This window comes from Phocoena phocoena, chromosome 7 (genome assembly GCF_963924675.1).
Source record: "Phocoena phocoena chromosome 7, mPhoPho1.1, whole genome shotgun sequence".
NCBI lineage: Eukaryota > Metazoa > Chordata > Mammalia > Artiodactyla > Phocoenidae > Phocoena > Phocoena phocoena.
This window is the reverse complement of record NC_089225.1, coordinates 105,560,532-105,585,437: the sequence shown is the minus strand read 5'-3', so window position 1 is coordinate 105,585,437 and position 24,906 is coordinate 105,560,532. Positions and strand designations below refer to the sequence as shown.

The window sequence follows — 24,906 nt, the reverse complement described above, 5'->3', positions numbered from 1 at the left end:
AGATGGTTAACATAAATTTAAATCTAGATACGAAAAGCGAAGTAGAATATTGGAATAAGAACTGTATATGAGAAAAATTATTTAAATTTGTTTCTAAAACTTGAATAGTCTTCATTTAATTTTCAAACTGCTCTTAAAATATTAAAAGAATAGGTTTTACCAAAGTATTGTTAAACACTTACTTGGACACACAGACCTATAGATTCACGTATAATTGTCTGTACAATTAAAACAAATTTTTAATTGAAGTATAGTTGATTTACAATGTTGTGTTAGTTTCTGGCGTACAGCAAAATGATTTAGTTATATATATATTTCAGACTCTTTTCTATTGTAGTTCATTACAAGATATGTAATATGGTCCCTGTGCTATACAGTAAGAGTATGTATGATTTTTTAAATTGAGGAATACTGAGACGCATACACAAAACAAAATAAAAATCAGCTGTACAAGAAATACGTTTAAAATTTTTAAAAATTAAACCCTTATTGAGGTACCATTTACATAGCATAAATTTCATGCATTTTAAGAGTACAATTCGGTGCTTTTCAGTAAATACACAGCATTGTGCAGCCATCACCACAATTCACAATCCAATATTAGGACATTACGTCGACCCTAGCAGACCCTTCATGCCCATTTTTGGTCAATTTCTCTTTCCACGGCAGCCCCAGGCATCTACTTATCTATTCTCTATATCTATAGATTTACTTTTTCTGGACATTCCTTATAAATGGAATTATATAATATATGATCTTTTGTATTTGGCTTCTTTCACTTAGCATATGTTTTTTAGGTTCATCCATGTTGGAGCACATGTCAGAACTTAATTCCTTTTTGTTGCCAAATAGTATTGCATTGCATGACTACACCACGGTTCGTTTTTCATTACAATAACCACATTTTTGAAAAGCATGTATTAAAGAAACTGCTAACAGTAGGTACTTCTAGAGAAGGGAGTGAGGGACAAAGGGAGAAAGATGGGAGAAAGATTTTGTCATTGTTCACTATTTTATATGGGTTTTCGTTTTTAAATTCAGGATTATATCTTTATCTATTAAAACAAAATAAGGAATAAATTCCCCCAGCAATGTGTATTAAATAAGAGGTGAAATCCCTCCACTGACCCCAATCCCACCTTCCTGAATCACCATTAATTTATTTTTGGCATCTTTCTAGTCTATACATACACACATGCATGTATACATATAAATATATGTATGTCCCTGTACATCTGTACATCTAAGCAAGCATATGTGTTGTATTTCAACCAAAATGGAAGCACAGGGCTTCATAATTTAACCCCTGGTTACCAAAGCTAAGTAAACCCACCTTGTTGGGTTGTGCATTAATCAATTCACAGTGGAGAAGAGTTAAGAACAGCAGCCCCAGTTTCTTGGTTATTAAGTGTAATGCGGTTTAACTTTTTTACCCCTCCCCGCTTCTGCATCTTCCCACAGGCTACCTGGGCTCTGCCTGTGAGGAGAAGGTGGACCCCTGCGCCTCGGGGCCCTGCCAGAACAACGGGACCTGCTTCGCCGAGGGGCTGCACTTCGGCTGCAGCTGCAGTGCGGGCTTCACGGGCCCAGCCTGCACGCAGCTCGTGGACTTCTGTGCGCTCAGCCCCTGCGCCCATGGCACGTGCCGCAGCGTGGGCACCAGCTATAAATGCCTCTGTGACCCAGGTGGGTACGATGCATGGACCGGAAGTCCTTTCTTTCCCCAATCTCAAAGCCTTTTAACTTTTGCATCTGAGCACAGGTTGGCCCGCTGTATGGGTTTACCTGTCTAAGTGAACCCCACTCATGTATGACACCCTTTCTTTTTAGACTTCCCCTAGGCAGGCTTTGAGAAGCACCCTCTCCCCTTTTCATGAGCATTTCACAGTCATTGTAGAAAAAGAAGAAAATACAAGTAAGCAAAACGAAGAAAATTAAAAACAGGCTTAATCTTATAACAGCTTAATTATTTTGGACAATTGACTACAGGTCACTCCAGAGCTTTTACTGTATTACGTATCTTTTATTACTGGGCTCTGAGGTTAACGGAACGTTTTTCATTTTAATGGGCATGCAAAGCAGAATGCAGTCCATTCAGAATTTTATCACCTTTTAAAATTCTTACTCGGGGCGCAGTCCGTGTTAGAGGACCTGTGACTTCCTGTGTAAATGTTCAAAAGTTCCATCATTTACTTTCCAAATGTTCTTCTGTATTGGTATCGCTGATTGTTTATTGTGAAAGTTTTGACACTCAGAAGTCAGAGTGGTTCCTGGTTAAAGTTTGTGTCCGCACAGCCTCCTGGTGTGGTCTAAAAAAACGCACACGGGGCAGCTCCTCCTTTCCTCTGGTTTCTATCCTGCCCGCGTCTGCATCCTTGCGGGAGCTGGGTCTTCAGAACGTTTCTCAGCACAATGATCCCGCCTGCCCCCGTCTCTGGCGCATCCGTATGGCTGGCCAGTCCCCTGGTTTGCTTAACTCCTGGTTCTGCCCAGGCAGTGCCCTCCACCCGGGGTGCCAGCTGCCCTGTCACCCCATCTCACCTGCAGACTTCCCCTTCTGGGGCTGAATCAGCTTTCCTTCCCCCAAGTTCCTACAGTCAGCAACAATATCCCTTTCCTGGTCTTTAAAACATTATATTAATTATCCTTGTGTGTGTCTCTCTCCCCGTTGAGGGGTAGGAGGAAGTGTGTTCTGTTAGTAACTTCTGTATAACAGTAAGCTACTATTTAGGGAGCTTCAGAGCTCAGTGCTTCACATCTCTGGTCCTTTTAGTGCCCTTCTGCCAGGTGGATATTGTTGAGCCGCATCTCCCCGAGGTATGAAATGCCTCATTCCTGCTTCAGCCACGTGTTGGCGGCCACACACTCACTCAGGCTGAGTCCAGATGCCAAGCCAGGTGCCCTGGTTCCACTGTCCTGTGCCTCGTCTGGAACTCTCAAGGGGCACATCTCATACTCATGAGGCACCGGGTGAGTGGGAAAAGCGGCTAAGCATTTGAAGGGTATTGAAAAACCTCTTTCATGGAGACGTTTTAATTCTCTGGTTTTGTAAACAATCATGGGATTGATATTTTGCCAAGTGCCCCTTTCCTTTCTGTTCTAAAATACAGAGGGGATGGGGCTGTTGAATCTGCCTGGTAAGTGCATTAGCAAGATTCTCCAGAGAAAAGGAAGAGAGAGAAAGAGAGAGGGAGGGAGAGACGGAGAGGGAGGGAGAGAACTTGCTCGATTTTAAGGAATTGACTCAGGCAGTTGTGAGGACTGGCAGGTGTAGTGCAAGTTGGCAGGCTGGCAACTCAGGCAAGGAGTCTACATTACAGTTTTGAGCCCAAATTCCTCCTTCCTCGGGAAACCTCAGTCTTTGGTCTTAAGACCTTCAACCGATTGGATGAGGCCCACCCACATTCCGGAGGGCAATGGATTTAATCAAAGCCTACTGATGTAACTGCTAATCTCACCTAAAAACTACCTTCACTACAACATCTAGACTGGTGTTTGACCAAATATTCAGGTCCTGTGGCTTAGCCAAGTTCACGCGTGAAATTAACTATCCCAGTAACATTTGGGGGTTTCGCATAAACCTCGTGGGGAAGGAGTTTCTTCAACCCTACACATGACACGAGGACACTTTTCTGCATGGACACGCGTCCTCCCCTGTCAGGCAGTGTGAAGATGGGAGCCGCTGCCCCCTTGGGGGCCAGTGTTCTTCCATGTGCCTTGCAGGCACGTGCCGTGGCCTCAGGGAGCTGAGGGGGAGCCCGGGCAGTGTGGTGCCCTTGCCTGTTGGGAAAGTGGGGCCCCAAGACCACTTTGTGTTTGCAGATGAAATAAGCTGCCCTTGTCCCGGGAGAACAGTCTTCCTCACGTCATGACTCGTGAGCACGCCGCTCCCAGCGCCCTGCTCTGGATGTCATAACACACAGGGTAATAATAATGCCCTTGGCCTCCATCTGCAGCAGAACCTCAGAGCATCCTCCACACATGTCTCCTGGGAGTCCTGGTTCCCTCAGGGAGCCCAAAGGGAAGAATCACATGTCACAGGACCGGGAGGCGGCTTTGTTCCTCTTCCCCTTCCCCTCCGACTTCCGTTCTTAAACATATTAAACTTGCCCTTATATTTAGTTGGTGTATTTTTAAAACTTGAAATGGGATGTGGTTATTTAAAGATACATGTGGCTTTTTAGTAATACCAAGTAGAGTCTGTCAACATCTGTGCAGATGCTTACATGGTCCTAAGTAGAAAATATGCTGCCTAGTGTCTCTCTGTCCACCCAGGGAGCAGTAGCTGAGGGTGGGAGAAAGGACCCATGAGATCCCCACTCGTTGACTGTCACTGTAGGAATTTACAGGGCATTTCTGGGCCTCAGTGTTTACTTTCACTAATAATGTCTTAGATGCTCGTGAGTTCAGCTGCAGTTGGGGTCACAGACTAGACCTGGGACAAGATACTGACCACGTCCTCTTGCTGACCATGATCTTCTGTCGTGTGTAAGAGCGTTAGATGAGAGACATGCAGTACATTTCCTCTCATGGGGTAGTAAGCTTGAGTGTTTCTTTCTATCCATGGAGATTCCAACACTTTTCCTTAAGCCAAAAGGGTGACGTGTCTCCTGTTGAAGCTCCTCTTTCCCCTCTGCTGTTCCCTGCTCAACCTTCATTCGTGTCCCTTTGGAGCATTTAGCTTGATAAAGCCAATGCCCAGCCTCTAAGGAGCCTTGAAAAGCCTGAAGAAAGGTGTGTTCCATTCCTGGATGCCTGCATTTAGTAGGCAGTCCCCCGGCGTAGAGCCCTGAAGCTCTGTCAAAGCTCTCTCATCGAACTTGGGAGATAAAATTGCTTTTAGAGGGGTTGCTTCCTCAGATCATTAGGTGACATTGTGTGAAACAAAAAAGGCATCTTAACATCTGGCAAGAATTTACATTGTAAGAGGTGAAAATGACAATTCTCTGAATGCGAAATTTCTAGCCTTAATCTTTCGGAGCTTGTAATTGCTTTACCACTAGTTTGCATAATAGAAGAATCTCACGAGTGTAGGTGAAATTGGGTGTCTTGCTCCAGAGTGGCAAGCCTGGTCCTCTTTGTCGAGAGCAAGCAGGCCCCGTTGCATAAAGTGGCAGCAGACTGAAATCATGTCAAGTTGATAATTAGCTCCCATCTGACAAAATGCCATTTGATGACAGCAAATCAGATTTGCCAGGTGCTTTATTTTCAAACCTCATGTTTAGCTTATCACGCTAGGGAGTTCTGATGGGATTTTAGTATTAGATAATAAAATGTCAGCAGTGAGTAAGCACTGAAATGTTATCTTTCAGTGACAGTGTTAAGTGATAGGCCACATGTACTCTAAAAAATTACAAATTAAAATCTCCTAAGGACTGGAGAAAGAGAGAACCTGGAGTCCAACCAACACTGTGGGAAGCAGGGCCACAGGGCCTGGAGTCGCCTGGGACCTGCTGTTGCCCCTGAAAGTAGAAGATGATGTCTCATATGTTCTCCAAGAAGTGGTGGCATCTGGAGATGCCATTTGGGTGCTGACCAGTCCTGGAAGGAATCTCTGGTAAGAAGGGAAGTGGTTCACTTGAGTTCACTGGTCTTGGCCCCTGCCTGATACACTTGAGTTATTACTCCAACCTTGTTTGTCGAATTGAATGAACCTTGCTATTACAGAGTGTGCCTTAAGTTACTATTTAAGGAGTTTATAGTATAAGGCATTAGAGGATTAAAAGAAAGGATGTTTAGACTTTTTCCAAATGAACTTTTTTAAAGGAAATTATATTTATAAGAATCTCAGGTACTGTTTTCTCTATTTTTGACATCCTTCCCTATGGCTGCATTTCTGGTCGGGATGACCTAAAAGACACAGTTGGCATTGCTTCCTTCTGTTAGACTCAGACTTAGCAACATCAGCACTCTGATAGTGTCTGCTGGAAACAGAATCTAAGATAAGACTTAATGGTCGGGATTTAAATAGCAAGTTAACAGCAGTAAAGAAAAATGTACACCTACGATGGTATGAAAACATTTAGCTTGATAATGAAAACCTAATTGCATTTAGCTTCCTGGATAAATACAGTGGATAATTTTCGTGTTTTATCAACTAGGAAACCTTACCAGGCTTACTAAGATGAAGTCACTTCTTGTGTTGAACATGCTCTAGGAGGGTCCCGATCTGTACTGTACATTATATTATTCTCGAGTATCATTGCTTTTATAGAATATATTGCCTCCTTTCTCCACATCCCAACCCTATTATCATGCCCTTCCTCTGTTATATTTTGAAATACGATAACTGCCCTCCCCATTGGAAACCCAGATAGAATCCGGTCTACCTCGCTGCGGCAGTAGCAGCTCTTCATAATCTGTACTTCACCTAAGAAAACGTTTAAATCTCTTGCCATCACGATGACACTAAGAATTGAGAAAGAGAAGAGCAGCCCCTGACATCTGGGGGCTTGTTGGACACTTACAAGCAGGCCTTGGAGTTGTTAAGAGCTGGTGACCACAGCTGGGCCGTGGTGTTTCCTGTTGCACATAAAGACGTAAACACCCACACTGAACACCGACCTCAGACACGGTCACTCACAGGCCGTGATAAAGTCAGACAAACAAGATCGTGTCATAATTTTGTCTAAGTACAGATAAAAACAAGGTCACCATGCAACCCACAAAATACCAAACATCCCCTTTGACTGCAAATGAGGGCCAGCTGCTTGTTCGCCAGTTACAGCTTTAGCCTTGCTCTAGCCTACTCCCACCCATAGACAAGACTCATTGCAATACTCAAGCGTAGAACTGCTCCTGCTTCCTGACAGCATGCAGAGTGACTCCTTCCCAAACCACCCAGCCAGAGTTCAAATCCTATAATAAGCCCCGTCTAACACCCTCTGACCCGAGACACCCCGAGATTCCCCTTGCGGCAATGAGTAAGAAACCCAACTGCATCAACTACAGTTTTGTCCCTGGTGGCCTTTGGTTTGAGAGCATTGGCAGAACTTAACTGATTAAAATGTTCAAAATACTGATTGAATTTTCATATTAACAATAGTTCAGTCAGAATTTCCAGTGAATTGGAAACTGAAATGTTGTTTGGGTTTATACATGGGGGAAGGTTGCTATGGAACAAAAGTCCTGGGTGGGGTGGGGGGAAGTTCAGAGAACAGGAGATCCAGTTGGCTGCAGGATAAGATCCACTGGATGCAGTGATGGGCAGTAAGGCTGAAGATGCTGATTGGGGCACATCGGGGTGAATCTAGATGCGAAGGAGTTCAGAAAATGAAGACTTGGAAACATTTTGCATCAGCAGTGGATGTGAATGGATCTGTGTTTTTGAAAGATTATTTTGATGGAATGGGGTGATTTCAAGAAAGATTGGGTGACTTTCAGAAAGATTATTTTGATAGAATTAGATATTACAGTCAAGAAAAGATGATGAGACAGACCAGTCAAAGCTCAGGCAAGTGGAAGTGAGGTCTTGAACTTAACGGTGGTGGGAACTGGAAGGAGGGACCTGAAATCGGTTGGAGGAGTGGAATCATCTGAGTTTGGTTGTCATGTGACTGTAGGGACCAGAGGTGAGCGTAGAGTCAAAGATATTGCTGAGGCTTTAACTTGGGTAACTCAGAGAAACAGGGAAATGTGCAGAAGGCCTTTGGGAATGGCAGGCCAACCAAGTGGATGTGCCAGTAAATAGTTGTTATTTGCGACCGGCATTGGGTCCTGAGCATGACACCAGGGAGGTAAGGATGGAGTTCCTGGTGTGTGGGTGCTAGAGAAAGTCAAGGGAACTATTAAGATAGATGGGGCGAGAGTATAAACCGAAAGGGGAAGGATTGGTGAGAGTGTTCGGGAATTCTCGCACTGAGGCGGGGGCTAGAGGCAGCAGCAGAAGAGGTTGGAGGAGGTCGCTGGGACTGGGAGGGTCTCTGGGGAAGGCCGAGCCATGGAAGTTCCTGGGAGGGCAGGATGTGGGGGTGGGGGGGATATTGCCCAGGAGCGAGGAGCTGAGTCAGCCTTGCCCGGAAGGCCAGACACTAAGGGACCTGTCCTCCTGGTGTTCACAATTAACCCCCGCGGCCATTCTTCATCACCATTTTGTTTTGATTCTAATTTCGGGGCGTGTTCAGGGAGACTTCGTGATATTTGCCTTCCAATTTAGGCTAGTGGCCTGAGGGATTAATACGAGGGCGGGAAGGCACTTGCTGGTGCTGCAGAAGGAATTTTGATGAGATTCTTGACATTAAAAATCGATCCACAGTCTATTTAACCTCGCTGTAAATGCCTAATCCATATGGATGAAAGTGTTAATGAGCTGGCCTTTAATTAGGAGGGATTTCTGCCCCCACAGCAGCACTTCAAATTCAAATCATTCAGAATGCATTCTTGGCTGAAGTCTTGTTGAAAAGGTATGAGATTTACCTCCCGGCGGTAGGAATTGGCAGGGTCAGCGGGCGGTAGGAATTGGCAGGGTCAGCGGGCGGTAGGAATTGGCAGGGTCAGCGAGGACGGCGGAAATCACTTTACATCTTCTTACCTGGAATGGAAGTCGGAAGTGGCAGCTGATAACAGCTTACGTCACTAACCAGTGCATTTCTGAGGATGGCTCTGTTTGAAGCACTGCCAACACATAATTTCAGGAAATTCTTATCAAGCCCATGGCCGTGGAAGTCAGATGGGAACTTGTTCAAAACTGTTTTGTAACTGAGCCACTGACTCTTGCGTTGCGGTTGGAAGTTATTATGATCCGATTGCTAATATTTTCTGGCTTGCTGAGAATGTCTGGGAATTTGGAAATTGAGAATTGAAATTTGGCATGCCTTGCCTCTCATACCAGGTGTGAAGGAAAGGGCTTTGGGCTTAGAATTGAGTAGGACCGAATTTCAGGGCTCCTAGAGGACACCTCAAAGCCATGCTTGAGGAGTGGCCTTGATTGTGGTCCGAGTGACTTTTGAGCAATAGTTTCTGACTTCCCAGCACAGGGCAGCACGACTTTGACTTCCAAAGGAATCGAACTGCGGTAGGTAGGTGAGCCACTTCTGGTCTTGTTTCACTGCAGATTCAGTGGCTTCACAGTGGATGCTGAGGGCTACCTATAACTGAGACATGATTTCACTTGAGCTGATGTCTGCTGGGTGCACCTAATTAAAGAAACTGCTCTTCCACAGCGCTTTTATATGTTTGAAAATATCAAATTTCCCAATAGAAAAAAAATCACAAAATTTACGTTTGCTTCAAAGAGGAACGGAGGTGCAGATAATCTCAAATAATTTTTAAAAGTAACACTGTCTTGGGACTGTTTTGCCTCTTGACTTTATTCTTTTTATAGTAATGGTCTCAAATATTTATGTATTTCTGAAGGGGAGGCAGTCTAGAAACATGCCAGGGTTCAGAACACACAGTCTGGGTTCCAAAGGATATGCAGGTGGTAGATAAAGAGTTTTAAAAAATAAAATTGAATTTGCTAGCTATAAAAAAAATCGTCAAATAGGCAAGTGTAATACTCTTTCCTCTTCATATTTGACTTTTGTTTTTTAGTTCTCTGCCTGAGATAGCTCTGATGTCCAGAACTTTGACTTTCCACTGCTTTATGACCTCCTAAATGAATAAATGCCTTATTATTATTAGGCATCCTTAATATGCATTCAGTAGAGGCAATAGGAATAGAATTGAGGATTTACTAAAATTATTGAGTTCTGACTCCAACTTATTTACATTTTGAAATTTTCTTTGTAATCTGGTTGCCTCGAGGTACAGTTCTGGTGGTTAATTTTCTCCATGAAGTTCTTTAGTTAAAGTCCTAACTCTGAGAGTCAGCTTGGGCCCTTATGAGTTTACAGCCCTTGGGGACGGTGGCCAAGTGGGAGGTGTGTGCTTCTAAAAATACTCTTGAATGACTATGACGCATTTCCATATTGTTTAACAATCTTTAAGATTCAGCATGTTTACTTGAGAATAGCGATGACTAATAATAGAGAGTTAGAAGATTGCACTGTTGCATTGTCTCTTTGAATGTCCCCAGTGATATGAGTGTGAAAGTAAACATACCTGGGGAAAAACATCTACGGTCTGCACTGCAGAGTCCATGCACCAGAATTTTCTGGAAAAATGCCGATCACAAGTTTTGTTTTCCATCACACAGACACCTTGGTACCAAACTGTGTCTCCATGAGACTGCGTGTTATCACTAGAAACAGCACAACTTTGTCAGATCATGTTTCCCAATTTTTGGTTCATAAAAATCTTTGTAGATTGCCATTTTCTTAAAATTTTTAAATTAAAAATTGTTTTCAGCTTGACTGAAAGTTAATTGACATATAACTTGTTTAAGTTTAAGGTGTACAGAGTGTTGATTTGATACATGTTATTGCAGAGTGATCACCTCCAGAGTGTTAGTTAACACCTTCCTAATTACTGTTTCTTTTTTGTGGTGAGAACATTTAAGGTCTACATGCTTAGCAACTTTGAGGTATATAATACAGTGTATAATTAACTATAATCGCCATGATGTACTACCTTAGGTCCTCAGAATGTATTCATCTTATAACAGGAAGTTTGTACCTTTGACCAACATCTCCCCGTTTTCCCCAGCCCCTGGCAACCATCATTCTACTCTGTTTCTCTGAGTTCTGTCTGCCATTTTCTGATAGTGTTCTTTTCAGCTAAAATGTTGTTCCCATGGGTCAAGGAAGCTGCATAAGAGGATGTGGGGAAAAATTGTGCTCACTAATCTGAATTTAGACTTATCTCTCCTCCTCTGAACAGGTATATGTGACTCCCAGTCACACAGCGAGAAATTATAAATGCTTGCCACCTCTATACCCTTATTACCTACCCTCATTTTAGCCTTCCTCTTGAAATTTGGCATCTGCTGTTGGTTTGGGATTTCTTTGCATCGCTTTCTTCCCTGAAGCAAATCCCAAGAGGAGTGTAATTTTGTTTAGTCTCCGTGTCTGTGGCTGGCAGGTTATTTGACTACACGTTTCACTCTTGGTTTATTTCTATGCCTGTGACTGGTGCACGTTCTGACTGTGTGTTTTATGGTTGGTTTACTGATATGCTGAGGGGAGGCCATGGCTGTTACCAAGCATTACCATATGCCATATCTAGCCCTTGCCATACGTAACTCCTACCATTTCCTTGCATTTTTGAGGATCAGAAGTTGGTGGGAGATGTTGTGTGCATTGCTATTCTATAACTCAGGTATTCTCAAACTTGAGTGTGCTGATCAGAGTCAGGTAGTGGGCTTATTGAATCTCAGAGCTCTGGACTCCACCTGCAGAGTTTCTGATTCAGTAGGCCTTGGGTGTGGCCTGCGAACTTGCATTTCTAACAAGTTCCCGGGTGATGCAGATGCTGCTGGTCTGGGGACCACACTGTGTGGACCACCCGTCTAGCGTGATGAACACAGACACACGCCCTCGTGAGGGCAAACGGCGCAAAAGAATATGTTGTGATCACTGGGTGAGTGGCAAATTAAAATCAAATTTAACCATAGTTTGTGAAATAAATTAAAAGGAATAAAACATTTGAAAAACTTCCCTGTACTTTAACCTTTTAAAATTCCTCTTTGTTAACATACATACTTGTGTGAAAATAGTCATCTAGGTTTTATTTTCTTTCCAAGGTGCCTATTAGAACCCTACTCTTTGATTTTGCCCTGTCACCCATCCGTTGCCTGTGCTGGGCCCCGTGTCCATCTTGGTGTGTTTGTTTCATACTAAAAACCTCTAGAATGTGAGGGCTTTTACGGTACGCGGGCCTCTCACTGCTGTGGCCTCTCCTGTTGAGGAGCACAGGCTCCGGACGCACAGGCTCAGCGGCCATGGCTCACGGGCCCAGCCACTCCGCGGCATGTGGGATCTTCCCGGACCGGGGCACGAACCCGCGTCCCCTGCATCGGCAGGCGGACTCTCAACCACTGCGCCACCAGGGAAGCCCTAGAATGTGAGGGCTTTATGCCTACTTTTTCTTTTGCAGATCTCCTCATCCTCTACCTCATCTCAACTACAAGCCATTTTTACATGTGTTTATAAACATCCTAGATAATCAATGAGGTTATAAGATTATGCCATTAAAATAATTTACTTACTGTTTATAGGACTTCTCTGGTGGCGCAGTGGTTGAGAGTCCGCCTGCCGATGCAGGGGACACGGGTTTGTGCCCCGGTCCGGGAAGATCCCACATGCCGCGGAGCGGCTGGGCCCATGAGCCATGGCCGCTGAGCCTGCGCGTCCGGAGCCTGCGCTCCGCAACGGGAGAGGCCACAACAGTGAGAGGCCCGTGTACCGCAAAAAAAAAAAAAAAAAAAAAAAAAAAAGTTACTTACTGTTTATAACTAAACACACATACCGCAATAATCTTTAAAATCAAGTTGAAAATACTATCTTGTCGTTACACTTCATCTTGAATCCTAGTGCTTTAGCCATGGTGTTATAAGCATTTACATTTTTAAAAATAATTTTTATAGCGAGTCAGTGAGAAAAATAGGCTACTTTATCACGGATAATTTTAACCATAGCTGCTGTATGTTTATAGGGCACATGGGTGAATTTGTAAACTATAAAGAAATAGATGAATGTTAAACTTTCTTGTTAAAGGAAACAATATTTCTTCTTTAAGTGTTTGCATCCTCTCGTGCCATATATTTCCCTTTTGTAAAACACATTTCCCTTTTCGTTAACCTCCCGAGTAACATTTTTTTCCCTTTAACTGATATAGATCATAGGTGGAATCCACCCTCTAGTGGCCAAAAGCATCATGAATGGCCAAAAACGACATTCATAAGACAAGGCTCAAAAATTATGAAGAGACTGAATTTTTCGTGTGACTAGTTTGTGACCTAGTTCTAAAGGCAGATCTAAGAGGAAACTTCTAGAAATGTTTAGATCTACGCAGTTAACAACCATTCCCAAGATGATGGACAATTTTAAGGTTAAAATGCCTTTAGATACGCAAGAGCGTCTGTTTAAGTGGGTTCACTGCTGAGTTCTCTGGACTTCTGAGGCCCTTCATGAGCATAGTCCCAGTTCAGCTGTGTCATCTACAATACATTCTTTCATTTGTTCGGGAGAGTGCTAACTATTTGTAAGGACTAACTCAGAGTAGCGGTTGTTTGCTTTCCTACCATACATTTAGTGTATTTATATAGTCATCATTTATATATTGTTATGATGGCTAGCCCTCGTGTCTCAAAAAGTGTCCTCTTATAAGGAGACTGGATTTTTCCCTCTATACACTATGGGAATGCCCTCATCTCCTTCCCCTCCACTTAAAAAAAAAAAAAAAACCCTTAATAAAGTCAGACTTTTCCTAATCTGACCAGTTCTCCTATTGTCCCATCGAGTGTTAGACACAGAGTACAGCTATCATTTCCCTTGGTCATCAGCAACCTGGTTTGGAGTTGTGATACTACACATAAAATACCCATAAAGTATCTATATTATCCCTTTGTGTTACACAAGTAAATAACATATTTCTATTGTGGAAAATTAGAAAAAGTGAACTGGCATATTTAAAATACAAAAGCTAATCCCTCAGTTTCATTGCCCAGCAAAAACCACTGTCAATTTTGGAATACATTTTTCCAGGCGTTTTTTTTTTTTTGTATTTGTACAAATCAGACATTTGTAAAGAAAAGAACCACTTTCCATATTTATGCGTGCAAAGGTTATTTTGCCCTATGATTCCGCTTTTCCTAGCAAATTCACCTCACCCACTGTGACTGAGCATCTCCTAAATTCACCCACCTGTGTGTTAAGGAAATGAGAAGAGAACAGGCAGTTGTTAAAGAAAAAACACAGTTTGGGATCAAAGACTGAGCAGTGAGTCAAAGTTTGACTGCCAAGCAGGAAACCGGATCCAGCACAGAGGTAAGTCTCAGGAGATGAGGCTGAGGAAACGGAGAAGAGTAGGTTTTTTAAAAGCCCAGTGTAAAGAGACTTTTGTTTCATACGTAGGAAAATTCAGGTATTTGAACTTCTCACTGGTGAAAGCGGGGCTAATTAATCGTGGAAGTTCAGGGCCGGGGCTACTTGAGTTTTTCCCGGAAGTGGTCTTAGCTGCCCGTGTGAAGCAGTGACTCGGGATAGTGGTGCCCTTTGGGGTGACGTTGCTCAGCGCCTTTGCTGTATACTCGAGGCAGGGCGCCTATTTCAGGATTACAGTACCCACGTTGTCTTCTTTTTTTTTTTGCGGTACGCGGGCCTCTCACCGCTGTGGCCTCTCCCGTTGCGGAGCACAGGCTCCGGACGCGCAGGCTCAGCGGCCATGGCTCACGGGCCCAGCCGCTCCGCGGCATGTGGGATCTTCCCTACCGGGGCACGAACCTGTGTCCCCTGCATCGGCAGGTGGACTCTCAACCACTGCGCCACCAGGGAAGCCCTGTATTCTTTTCCATTACGGTTTATCACAGGATATTGAGTAGAGTTCCCTGTGCTGTACAGTAGGACCTTGTCTACCCATTCTATATATACTAGTTTGCATCTGCTAATCCCAACCTCCTAATCCACCCCTCCCCCACCCCCCTCCCTCTCAGCACCCACAAGTCTGCTCTCTATGTGAGTCTGTTTCTGTTTCATAGATAGGTTCATTTGTGTCATATTTTATTTTATTTTTAAATTTATTTATTTTTGGCTGCGTTGGGTCTTCATTGCTGCGCGCGGGCTTTCTCTAGTTGTAGCGAGTAGGGGCTACTCTTTGTTGCGGTGCACAGGCTTCTCATTGGGTGGCTTCTTTTGTTGTGGAGCATGGTCTCTAGGTGTGAGGGCTTCAGTAGTTGTGGCACGCAGGCTCAGTAGTTGTGGCTCACAGGCTTAGTTGCTCCACGGCATGTGGGATCTTCCCGGACCAGGGATCGAACCTGTGTCCCCTGCATTGGCAGGCGGATTCTTAACCACTGCACCACCAGGGAAGCCCCTGTGTCATATTTTAGATTCCACATATAAGTGATATCGTATTATATTTGTCTTTCTCTGTCTGACTTACTTCACTTAGTATGATACTCTCTAAGTCCATCCGTGTTACTGCAAATGGCATTATTTCATTCTTTTTTGTGGCTGAGTAGTATTACGTGGTGTATATGTTTCACATCTTCTTTATCCATTCATCTGTCGATGGACATTTAGGTTGCTTCCATGTCTTGGCTGTTGTGAATAGTGCTGCTACACACATAGGGGTGGGTGTATCTTTTTGAATTCTAGTTTTGTCCAGACATACGCACAGGAGTGGGATTGCTGGATCATATGGCAACTCTATTTTCAGTTTTTTTGAGGAACCTCCACGCTGTTTTCCACAGTGGCTGCACCAACTTATATTCCCACCAGCAGTGTAGGAGGGTTCTCTTTTCTCCACATCCTCTCCAGTGTTTGTTATTTGTAGACTTTTTAGTGATGGCCATTCTGACCAGTATGTACCTCTCTGACTCTTAATTCCTCATCTTTAAATTGGGACTAGCCATGATTATCATTTTGGGTTGTCACGAGGGTTAAACAAGTTAACACAGGTAAAGGGCCTGTTATGAAGCAGACACCACTCACATGCTACCGGACAATAAACCCCTTGTGGTTGGAGACCTTGCCATTTAGTTTTGTAATCACAGTACCTGGAAGCTTCTGGCACATCATAGGCATATCTTAAATGTGTATTGATTTAATCAGTGGCATTTGGGGTGCTGATTCAAGAGCTATCATTTAAGCATGCTTTCTGTACTGAGAGCTCTGCAGTCGTAGCCTCTGCCTTCAAGCTTATATTCTAGTGGAGGAAGAGAAATAATAATTGATAAAGAACAAAGTTAATATGATTTCAGACCCTTATAAGTGTTGTGATGGAAATCGGTTGAGTGCTGTAATGAGTAACTGTTAGGGGAAGGTACTCTGGGTAGTGTGTTTAGAAAATTACCCGAAGAGGTGATTTTTATTCTATTTTGTTTTGTTTGCTGATATAGGTGTGCTTTATTGGTGACTTAAGAGCTATTGCTCTTATGAAGTGGTATTCCAAAATGGGGAACAACTCTTAGTACAATCTTCTCTTGATTTACCCAGTATATCAATACATATATGTATATATGTTCCAGGAAAACTCAGTATATCTTAAAAACTGTTGTACGTGTAAAGCAGTTGGGTTCTAGGCCTCGAAGGTTGTAAACGGTTTTGCCTACACGAATGGTCAGTGGAACAGTCCAGAGTTGTGGAGGGTGCCAGGCCATCACTTGTGCAAGGGAATCCCAGATGTTCCCAGGTGTTTACTATCTCTGGCCCCCACCCACCAAATTCTAGTAGAATCCTCCAGTCGTTATGATAAGCAATCCCTCCTCCTCCCCAATTTCCAAAACAGCCTCTAAAGGGCAGTACAGCCCGCATTGAGAGCCAGGGTTTTGAGGGTCTCCAGTGACCTCCAGATCTCCTATCCAGTTGTCATTCTTGCTCTTAGAGCCTTTGACACTGTTAACCAGCCCTCCCTGGATTCCTGTCCTCTCTTGGCTTCCATTACCGCACTCCTTGGGGTTTCCCCCTCTCCTTCCTCCGTCCCTGCTCCGAGTCCCGATTGGGCTTCTTGCTGTCCATCTGCCCATCCACGTAGATCCGGCCTTGGTCTCTTTTTCTCCTCTCCATGTTCTTCTTTGATGAAAACTTCAACATCACTTCCAGGCATCTAGCTCCCAAAGTGCTTTTTCTATGCTATTCAAGCTCATTTTCCCAACTGCCACATGGACCTGGCTACGTGAGCCCCAAGTTAAACGTGTCCAAAATCCAACTGGGCAACTTCCTCTAAAACCTGTTATTCCTTTGGTCATAGTTGTGTTCACGGCAGCATCATCTACTCACACATTTTAGACATGGCAGCCGTCTTAACCTCTCTTTCTCACTCCCCACATCCAGTTGGTTGTTTTGTTCTCTCAAGTCTAAGAAAGTGACTGGAGCTGAATATACAGGATCAAGTCCTGCAAAGATCAGAACACTGGTGATAAAAATCAGTGCCCCAGAAGGGGCTACTCTGACCCCACCCTTCTGATCTTCGATTTTATTTTAAAATAATTCTTTGGACTAGCTTAATTTTTCTAGACCCTGGGCTGCCCTGAGCTAATTTGTTTGTCCGAATTAATTACCAGCAGGGGGTGGCAGTCTCATTTTCACAGAAGCCTTCTGTTATGGAAGAAATTCCTTTTTCTTCAAACAGTCCGATTTAGGTTCTTTGGCAGTGTAAAGGGTGTCTTGACATTTCCATAAAGACATTTAAATGTTACCATCTCTAAAGAAACACTTTTAGAATATGAAACCTTTATTTTTTTCCCCCAAGGAAGAAAAACCTCGTCAGCCTAATTATCTCTGTAAAATAACTTCCTCACTTGCTTTTCATGTTGCTAATGGAAAAGGATGATTATACTGTTTTCAAAAAATAAAAACAATTGTGGAAGATTTCAAGAAATTTGCTTTTGATTTCTGTCTGTATAAATAACACCACAATTCAGAGGTCGAAGATGCTTGTAGGGTTATATATTATCCTTCCAAGTTGATTTTTGAAAGATCTGCTGGGAGGGCAAAACGATCAAAAAGATGCTGCTGGTGATCCTTGTTCCACACTGAGAAGAAGGCAAAAGAGACTTAACTCTATGTGTGTGTGTGTGTATATTTTCTAAAAATTGTGATAAGGGGAATTCCGTGGTGGTCCAGTGGTTATGACTCCATGCTTTCACTGCTGTCGGCACGGGTTCGATCCCTGTTCAGAGAACTAAGATCCCGCAAGCCATGCGGCACGGCCAAAACAATAAAAATAAAAATAATGATAAAAACCAAATAACATGAAATCTATCCTGTTAACAAATTTTTAAGTGTACAGTACAGTATTGTTAACTATATGCTCATTGTCGTACAACAGATTTGTGGAACGTTTTCGTTTTGCGTAACTGAAGCTCTGTATCCATTCAACAGCAACTCCCCATTTCCCCTCTTCTCCACCCCAGGAACCACCATTCTATTTTTTTCTTTTATTTATTTATTTTTTTTTAAATTTAATTTTTAAATTTTATTTTTTTATACAGCAGGTTCTTATTAGTTATCCATTTTATACATATTAGTGTATGTATTGACATATATACCACCATTCCATTCTGCCCCTATGAGTTTAACTACTTGAGATCCCTCATATGAGTGGAATCATGAAGCATTTGTCCTTCTGTGACTGGCTTATTTCACTTAGTACATGACCTCAAGGTTCATCCATGTTATAGCATATGACAGGATTTCCTTCTTTTTAAAGACTGAATAATATTCCATTGTATGTATATATCATATCACATTTTCTCTATCCATTCATCTGTTGAGGGACATTTAGAATGTTTCTACCTCTTGGCTATTGTCAATCATGCCACAATGAACATGGGAATGCAAATATCTCTATGAGATCTTATTTTCAGTTCTTATGGATAAATACTCAGAAGTGGGATTATAGATCATATGGTAATTCTATTTTTAATTTTTGAGGAATCTCTATACTTTTTTTTATGTTTTACGTAGCAGCTGCAGCCTTTTACATTCCCACTAACAGTATATGAAGGTTCCCATTTTTCCACATCCTCAACAACACGTGTTATTTTCTGTTTTGTTTTGTTTCGTTTTATTATGGCCATCTTAACAGTTGTGAGGTGATGTCTCCTTGCGGTTTTGCTTTTCATTTCCCTGATGATTAGTGATGTTGAGCACCTTTTTATATACCTGTTGGCCATTTATATTATCTTACACAATTGACAAAAAACAACACGAAGTGCATTAAAGACTTAAACCTAACACCTGAAACTGTAAAACTCCTGAAAGAAAATATAGGGGAAAACCTTCATAAAATTGATCTTGGCAATGATATGACAATAAAAGCACAGGTAACAAAAGCAAAAATAAAGTGGGACTATATGAAACTAAGAAGCTTCTACACAGCAAAAGTAGCAATCAGCAGGGTAAAAGGCAACCTTCAGAATGGGAGAAAATATTTGCAAACCATGTCTTTGATAAGGGGTTAATATCTAAAACTCTTGTAAGAAAAAAGATTTTCTGGGTGAATCTAGATCAAGACAGCAAACTTGTTCTATAAGGGGTCAGAGAGTAAAGATTTTTGACTTTTCAAGCCATATGGTCTCTGTTGCAACTACTCAATCTACCATTGGAATAAAGCAGCCATAAATAATACATACTTGGATGGGTGTGGCTGTGTCCCAATAAAACTTTATTTATAAAAACAGACTGGGGCAGATTTGGCCTGTGGACCACAGTTTGCTGATCCCTGATCTAGAGCAGGGTTTCTCCGTCTAACTCTATTAACATTTTTGCTGGGTAGGTTTTTGTTGGGGGGCTGTTGTGCACATCGAAGGATGGCTTGCAGCATCCTTATGCCAGATGCCAGTAACAACCCCTTCCCCTCCACCCCGGTTGTGACAACCCAGAGTGTCTCCAAACATTGCCAGATATCTTCTGGGGGACAAAATTGCTGTTGGTTGAGAAACTCTGATCTAGATGATTGAAATAATCTGATGAAGAGTGATAGGAAATATTTCCGTAAAACTACAAGAAGTAGGGGAAGATAGAAGAATGGAAATCCCTAGTGTATTTGCCTCAGGAAGGTCAAGTTCCCCTCAGAGGGGCCACTATCACTGCCTAAATTTGGAAAGCAGTTCAAAAACAACTGAAATGGCAACGTACTGGAAAAGTGCTCCGGAAATAATGCAAATGTGATCTTAACCTACTTTTGTGATAGGAACCAGAAACAGAACAGTTCAACGCATTAGCCTGAGCTAACAGGACTTTCTGAGCTCGAGGGCTGGCTCTGAGTTGCTGGATAGGAGCTCACGGTTCCAGTGCCCACTTGAGCAAGCGTTTATTTTTTCTGCTTATCTGAATTCAGAGCCAACATAGGGTGATTTCTGAAAGTGCTCACATGTTTCTCATTGTTTGGACAGGGCCAGACAAAAATGGCCCAGATTCACTGCAAATTGGCAGGAACACGTGTTTTTGAAAGTTAAAAACAGCCTAACATTCGTGAGTGAATCTCAAAGAATGTTGTCTTCTTGTCCTTTAGAATAAACACCTGTTTTGCAAAAAGGAGCATAAAAGCCATCTTTCTTGAGAAATCGTTGGTTTCTTTTTCTTCATTGCTATTATTCTATTTTTAATAGTTAAAAAACTTAAGCACAACTTACCATATTATAATTTAGATAATTGTCATTTTAAATAAACAAACAAACAAAAAGAAAAACAGCCCACATTTCGCCAGGAAGTTCAGTTAAGCCTTTTTAGCTGAGTTTCTTTTCTGGCTTGAAAAACAAAGGAAATCCGTGGATCCTTTTCTTCTTGAATAAAATTCTCCCTAGTTAGATATATTTTTCTAATTGACTGGAAGAAAAAGGGCTCCACATCCTTGAAAGGAGCTGTTTGGCTGTGAGTCCTGTCCCTATGGCTACCTTCTGTGACCACAGCTGATGCACTTAGTAACCCACATCTCCCGTTCACCGGTACCACTGGACGTGACATAATAATGGGACCATCTGGTGGATCAGTGGGATCACTTCTTTTATAGTTGGGCATGACAAAGGGTGATAAGAATAGATTCTTCATAACCTTCCTGGAAATCCACATTTCAGCATACCCCAAGAGACCCAGTTCCTTCAGTCGCATCTATTTGTGCCTTACTTTCCAGTGAACACCCACCGCCTTCCCTGTAGGCTGGTCCGGTGTGCATATAAATGGTACCTGTTTGACTGCAGACCTTTCTCTCTGTCCCTCAGGCTACCATGGCCTCTACTGTGAGGAGGAATACGACGAGTGCCTCTCTGCCCCGTGCCTGAACGCCGCCACCTGCAGGGACCTTGTCAACGGCTATGAGTGCGTGTGCCTGGCAGAGTACAAAGGTGAGCATCACGCAGCCGACTAGTGCCAGCAAGGTTCTCAGTGACGTCATGGATTTCTCCACGTACATGCGTAAACCTCTAATTGGAGTGTGAAGTTGTTTAGAATAAGAGTCAGATGCTGGCAGTGGGATGATGTATGGGGCCGAAAAGAACAGTTTGGAAGTCTCTGGTTTCCTCTTGATAAACTGAAAAATCTGTCTCCCGCCCTTTCCTTCTTCTTGTATCCTCCCTCTCTTCTCTGTTGAATGTGTTAAACGCTGACGATAAAAAATGATACTAAGTGGACTTTCAGACACAGGTCAGAGGACACAGCCATGGAATCCGCGGGGAGGAAAGCAGTGCTTGCTGGACGAGGAGAGGATGCCGTGCTTTTTGGTGGAGGAGGCAAGTGGAGTCTCACATGTTGGCGAAAAAAAGTTCACTCTCGTTAAATGAGTCATTAAAAGGGAGACACATGTTAGTTCATTTGAGTGGACATGTGTCAGAGTCACTCTGGATAAACAGCTGACATTCACCGAGTGTTTATCACATTCAGACCCTGTTGTAAGTCTTTACGTGCGTGAACTCATAAAAAAGGCCTGACAGTAACCGGAGAGGTGGTAGTGTCAGCCCTCAGGAGCCCAGCCAGCATGGTCCTGAAAGCCCTTCCATCTCCTCCCCAGCAGGCTCACAGGTGTGGCTTTATTGGAGCCCTGACACCCTCAGCCGGCGCTGTGGCAGGACGCTGGGTCATCAACTAATTTGTGCGCATTTCTCTAAGTCACGACTCCCGGGCTGGTGTAGATTTTTGTAATGCTTTTGAGGGCTCTATTTATAGCCATTTCACTTAACCTCTTTCTCCCACCACCGCTTACTTGATACCATCCATCTGCCAGTGACCTCACATTGTAGCCGACTTTGCTTCTCTTTGCATGGACCCACCTTTATTTAGAGGTCTTTCTGGTGAGCCTCGAGGGTTTGTAGGGCACATGGATGAACTTGACCTAGCCCCTGGATGGAGGGGCTGAAGCTGGGTCAGGTCTTGGCTTTATGTTTGGCACATCTGATGCTTCTCATGGACTGTAATGCCCACTTAGAGCCAAACTCCACCAATTCCCGTGAGGACAGATGTGCTGGCTTCATCCACATGGATTTCAGTTCTAAGTAGATCAGAACATTGAGAAATAGGGAGTCTGCTCAAGTCTGGAAAGAATAAAGGAGCAATGAATTAGGAGACCTAGGTAGCTCATCCTCATTGTGCCATTGGATTACTGATGACCCTGGATCAACCTTTTCAACCGACTTGTCTTTATTTTGTCTGTTTAAAGAAAGGGCAGTAATGCTTACTGAGAGATTTTGAGATTCTTCAATGACAGAATGAGTAGTGGTGGATGTGCTTCCAAATTTTAAATTCCAAAATTCTTTAGTTCATGACAGAGTTTTATGGAGTAAATTTCATCTTTATGAATGACAGAATTATTAATTGGGTGTACTCTGAATTTGCCTCTTATGTTCCTGGCTTTGAAGCGTTGCTCATGCTGTCATGACCAAGAAATAAAAAACGAAACTGTATATGATGACCCACTAGTGACTCCACAAATTCATGGACTGTGATCCTAGCTTTGTTCACCTCCTTCTTCCATTTTTCTCAAGGAGTATTCCCGAATTTTGCTGCTTTCCTCAAGCCTCAGATTAAATCACTCACTCATAGGATAGAACAAATTTCATGTCCATCTTCATGGAAAGGAAGAGAGGTTATAATCTGTAAATGTCTTCAAATTTCTCTAGTTTTCCAACGAGCAATGGTTCTCAAACTTGAGCATGTGTTAGAATCTGCTGGTGGGCTTCTTACAACGTAGTTTGCTGGGCCCCACCCCTATCTAGGGTAGGGCCCAAGAATTTGAATTTCTGGTAAGTTCTCAGAGGATGTTGATATGCTGGGCCTGTGCCACCCTTTGAGAAGCCCTGTCGTACAAACTCATCTGCAATCACAACCACTCAGATTTTATTGTCTTCCTTATTACCTGATCACATGCTCCCCATTCTGCTCAAGGTTAATCCTTCCATATATGCTCCTTGTTCCACCCCTTCTGTCTTTCTGTGACCTTCCTCCATCAGTTACAGACGCCCTGCTGTGGATAACTCAAGAAGGTAGAGTCGACTCGAGATGACTCAAGATCCTGGAGGGGATCTCAAACACATTTGAGGATGTGGGTTTTTGTGGAAAGGGTGCGGTGCTGGGAGCCTTTGTGTACCACAGGGTTAGGGGATAGGGTTCTGGAGAGAATGGAGGACTCAATGACCAGCTGAGCCCAAAAGACCCTTCAGCTTATAGAGAGGGAAAACGTGCTATAACGTGCTGCACTTGACTCTACGAGGCAAAGGGCTCTTCTGATCTCATGGATCCTGGCTGCCATCTAAGAGGATTGCAGTTAGGCTGAGCTGGTCCTTTGTGTGTGTGTGTGTGTGTGTGAATGAGCTCCTGCTCACACCTGGAGAACCTTGAGAACCCCAAATTGGGAGGCCATGTAGACAGGGCTAACTTGCCTGGCCTGTCCAGCACTGGAGGAGAATCTCCAGTATCATCTCTCTCTGCCTGAGGTTGCCAACCTCAAGCCTGGCCAGTCCAGGGAGCCTGTACCAGCAACTCAACAAGGGGAAAAAAATTTAGGAAGTAAAAACAAAATTGCAACAAACCCCACAACTCTAAACATTCAAGAAGGGAAGTAAAAAAAAGTAATGTATACCTCAAAATTGAATTTAGATCTGGAAAAGCAAAAGGAGGAAGTATGTCGTGATAGAAGTAAAAATATGAGGGAATGGAAACCATGAGTGAAAAGACATAAAATGTGGAGAAAAGGTGAAGAGATATGTTTCGTCTGAATGATGGATGTTGCGGAAGAAGAAAGAACACATGGAAATAAAACCAGAATCAACCAACTACTAGGGAGAAGTCTATGAGATGAAGAAAATTGAAATTTCCAAATAGAATGGGATTACAAAATGCCAGAGGATTAATGAGGGAGATGATACGTAATTTGCAATTTCCTGGTAGAACTTCCAAATCCAAGAACACTGAGAATAGTTCTTACAAGATTCTTCATAGTGAGTACAAGTTACACACAAAAGAAAGAATCAAATCAGCATTGAACTGCTGCTCTTCTCTAAAATGAAGCTAACAACAGTGAAGAGTGTTTTAGATTTTCCAATGAAAATGTCTGGTTGTTAAAGGTTCATTTGTATTTGAGGGGTAAAGAAAGACAGTTTGTACATTTAAGGATACAGAAAACATAACACCATGTACCCTCTCTAAGAAAATTATTTTTCAAGGTATTCTTATCAAATTGGAACTAAATCAGAACAAAGATAACCAGATAGGGGGCGATGGAGAACAGGAGGAAAAGGGTTGAGCAGAATCTTTACATGCGGGGATAAACCTAAATAGATGACATTCATATGATTGTAAATACTAATTTAATGGTAAAGAAAAGTCTCTTGAAAAAATAGACATGCCTACTATATTAATTATTATAGCTGCATAGTGCATTATTGTAAGGCAGTTGCTTAAAACAACACCCTTTTATTATCTAACAGTTTCCTAGGTCCAGGCATGGATTAATGGATTCCCTGTTCAAGGTCTGGAATCCAACGCTGGAATCAGGGTGTTGGTTGAACTGAGCTCTCATCTGAGGCTTAAGTAGGGAAAGATCAGCTTCCAAGTCCCCTCAAGTGGTTGGCAGAATTCATATCCTTGCAGCTGTAGAATTCTTGACATTCTGCTTCTTGAAAGCCAGGAGAGGCCTGAACCCTCTTAAAGGTCTCACCTAGTTAGGTCAGGCCCACCGAAGGTTAACTCAAAGTCAACTGATTAGATACTGTAACAGCATCTTCAGAATCTCTTAACCTTTGCCAAATGCTATTGATTAGAAGCTCACACTCAAGAGGAGGGAGTTATATAAGGGTGGTCACCCTAGAGTGTGTCACTACATCTGTTCTTAAGGAAAATTTAAATGACCAAACTAAAATTTCATATTATTTTAACC

At 42.8% G+C, this 24,906-nt stretch overlaps 1 protein-coding gene across 1 annotated transcript in view; it reads left to right on the top strand.

Moving 5' to 3' along the window:
- DNER (delta/notch like EGF repeat containing) overlaps positions 1-24,906 on the top strand; it is a 321,771-nt gene that overhangs the window by 250,925 nt on the left and 45,940 nt on the right. The window contains exons 8-9 of the mRNA XM_065880805.1: positions 1,462-1,686; positions 20,762-20,884. Coding sequence (XP_065736877.1) covers positions 1,462-1,686; positions 20,762-20,884 — 348 coding nt within the window. The remainder of the gene's footprint in view (positions 1-1,461; positions 1,687-20,761; positions 20,885-24,906) is intronic.